The sequence below is a fragment of the Gavialis gangeticus genome, unplaced genomic scaffold, assembly GCF_001723915.1.
Source record: "Gavialis gangeticus isolate Ggan-Ray unplaced genomic scaffold, GavGan_comp1, whole genome shotgun sequence".
NCBI classification, from domain to species: domain Eukaryota; kingdom Metazoa; phylum Chordata; order Crocodylia; family Gavialidae; genus Gavialis; species Gavialis gangeticus.
Window position 1 is genome coordinate 160,928,231 of NW_017728992.1, and position 2,902 is coordinate 160,931,132.

Here is a 2,902-nt window from a genome sequence, read left to right on the forward strand (position 1 = left end):
AGATCAGTACGTTTTAAAATTAATGTTGACATCATGGTTACTATCAGACCATTTGTAGGATGCGGACACATTTTCCCAGTTTCTGAAATTGAAGTTCCGTCCCTCCACCCATATTTAATATAGGTATATAGACAGGATAGATTTCAGTTGTAGTGGGCTATTTCTTTTAGCAAAGTTTTCAAATATAAAGTAGTAAAAATCTGCATACTATAGGCTTTAGGTGTTTTTAATCTTTCATCTTTTGCAAGTATCAAATTTCATTAGAAAAATAAGCCATGGGCACTACAGACTAAGTACAGTGGCATTCAATATTCACAATGACAATTCCAAATATGAGCAGCAAAAGGGGAAAAATTAATCCAGCATCATAGTTTGCATCTACATGTTCAAAAAGGTAAAGAAATTTTAGATGCAGTTTATTTAAATCATTCTGATTTGCAGCAAAGAACTTACAATTTTTAGTGGTCTTTTCTTTCTTAAATGTTTATCTTTAGTGACAATATATAAGTTCTATCATAAATTGAATCTGCTATTGCTTTTTTAATCTTTTATAAACTATGTAAACTGCAAATGGTTATGATGTGAAAAGTTTGAATTAAATTGATATTTTAAGTAAACACGTGTTATATATTTTGAGTTGCCATGATTGTTTTGAATTATTTAAAATCAAACATAAAACTATTCCTGTTAAGAACTTTAGACTCAGGCGGGGCATTATTTTCTATTAATAAACCTGAATGAAAGCAGAGCGAATCAGAATGGCTATTTCCTATCAGTTTAAAATATAATCAAGTGAAGCAGCTGTTCTTATTTTTAATATACTCTTTTAAAAATGGTATAGTTAATGAAAAATGTCTCTACTCATAAACCTTAAAATACTCACACATGTAAAAAGTCATAATGCTTTGGCAAATAGTACTTTGTAAGGAATGTGCATGAAATATACCTGCTTCATAACTACATCTCAGTATAAAGTGCACTCAATAATTCTGGGAAGTATGTTGAAAAAGAACCAAAAGGCCTCCAGCCAAACTGTGAACCTTTCACTTAAATTGGAGAGCATTTATTCATACCAGTACTTCCACTGAACTCAGTGGAGCTACTTGTGTGAGTAGCTGCTTACCATAAGAGTAAGGATTCACAATCCAGCCCTGATAGTGGGAAAATCAAAAAATATACATGTTTCTAGGAAAACTTTTTCTTGGGAGCACAGACATCTCAGTATGCTAAATACTATATATTTTCTTTTTCAGGTGTAATTCATGGATCATCCTTTGTACTTGATATAGATGATTTTCTTCTTAAAACCAGTCTCAAGGAAAGGAGCAGAACTCTCATAGGTCCTTTCAGCTGTTCGGCCAATGTAGAAGCCAAGTGGTGTAAGCACAGTGGCAATCCAGGGCCAGAGCACACCATTCCAAAATTCCATGTTGACTTGAGAGGAGGTCTGATACAGGTCTGTGTGATGTGGGGGTTTGTATGGTTCTGATATTTAACTGAGTTTGCCTCGAATTATTCTGATTTTCTACCTAAGTTGCCTGGAAATCATATAAAGCGTTGCATCATGAGATAGCTCACAGATTTGAAGGGAGGGAGGCTTGGGGTTTTTTTGTTGAGCTTTGTTTTGGGGAGTTATGTGCATTTTAAAAGATGTGTGCTTTTATATGAAACTACTGATAAAACAACTGAATATATAGCATTGTTGATAACTGCTCCAGTCGTTTTACTGTAGTTTAGCTAAACAATTTGTATGTAAGTATTTGTTCCCTTAAAAGCCCTGTATGAAGTAACTAACACTTAACATTTAGGACCCTGCTGTAAGTGTGTGTGTGTGTGTGTGTGTGTGTGTGTGCGCGCGCGCGCATGCACTACATGTGCATAATGGCTTGGGGCAACTTTAAAAAATGCAAATCAGATTTTTCTTTGAACTTACAGAAATTTCTCAGGGCAATAATTAGAAGTTATTGTTTGTTACAATTAGCACTTTGTTTTGTATCTATTCTCCCCTTCAGTTAAATAGGTCTATAGCTTGAAAACAGTTCAAGAAGCATGGGAGTTTCTGAAATGAAAAGTACAGATTCTGTGTAATTCAAGCATAGTAGTAGTATGCATGTGTCCTGTTTTGATTAAAGTATTGTGGGATCTATAAGCACCAAACAGTTTATATATAAACAGAAAGGGAATACTGATCATTTTAGGACTTTCCCCTTCATGGAATTAAAAAGAAATTATTTAATATCAGTGTTATGATTAGAGGAGATTGAATAATACAAAAAAGTGATTTGAGTATTTTCATTTAAAAAGCAGGAAATTTATTTCACCGTTGTTACCTGTGATTTGTTGTTCACAATTTTTGAGTGTTGTCAAATCCCAGAAGTTTCACAACTTTGTTATTGAAGTGGAGTTTGATTATTGCTTGCCATTTTCAAAAAGTTTATTGATCAGATAAAGAGCAAAAATATTGTTGTGTGACTGAGGCTGCCGGCAAACGTTACACTTAAGACATGATTATCCAGTTAATCGTGTCTTAAAGTGTAAACTAGCCACGCATTCCGGGGATTAATGGTACAGTAAAGCAGGAAAAGCAGTTACAAAGGTATTATACAAAACATGCATAATACCTTTGTGGCTGGTTTCCATCACACCTTAAATTGAACATGTTGCAGGGACCTAGGGAGGACTGGAAACCCATCCCCCCCGCACCCTAGTGATTCCAGCCCCAGGGCCATCCTATGTTGTCGGCTGTCTAGGACTATACCAGGATTCAAGCCTGAGAGTGGTCCCTGCCAGATGAAGATCAGCTAATCAGGACTGTCCCGTCTGTCTTGGGGCAGCCCCAGGACCTGATAATCAACTGATTGTTAGGTACCCAATTTGCTGGTGCAGGCAGAGCCTGGGATTA

At 35.7% G+C, this 2,902-nt stretch overlaps 1 protein-coding gene across 4 annotated transcripts in view; it reads left to right on the plus strand.

Moving 5' to 3' along the window:
* Nucleotides 1-2,902, plus strand: part of VPS13B (vacuolar protein sorting 13 homolog B) — a 1,046,600-nt gene that overhangs the window by 898,693 nt on the left and 145,005 nt on the right. For all 4 annotated transcript variants that reach the window (XM_019527996.1, XM_019527995.1, XM_019527993.1 and 1 more), the window contains one exon: nucleotides 1,254-1,456. In XM_019527996.1, the coding sequence (XP_019383541.1) occupies nucleotides 1,254-1,456 (203 nt within the window). The remainder of the gene's footprint in view (nucleotides 1-1,253; nucleotides 1,457-2,902) is intronic.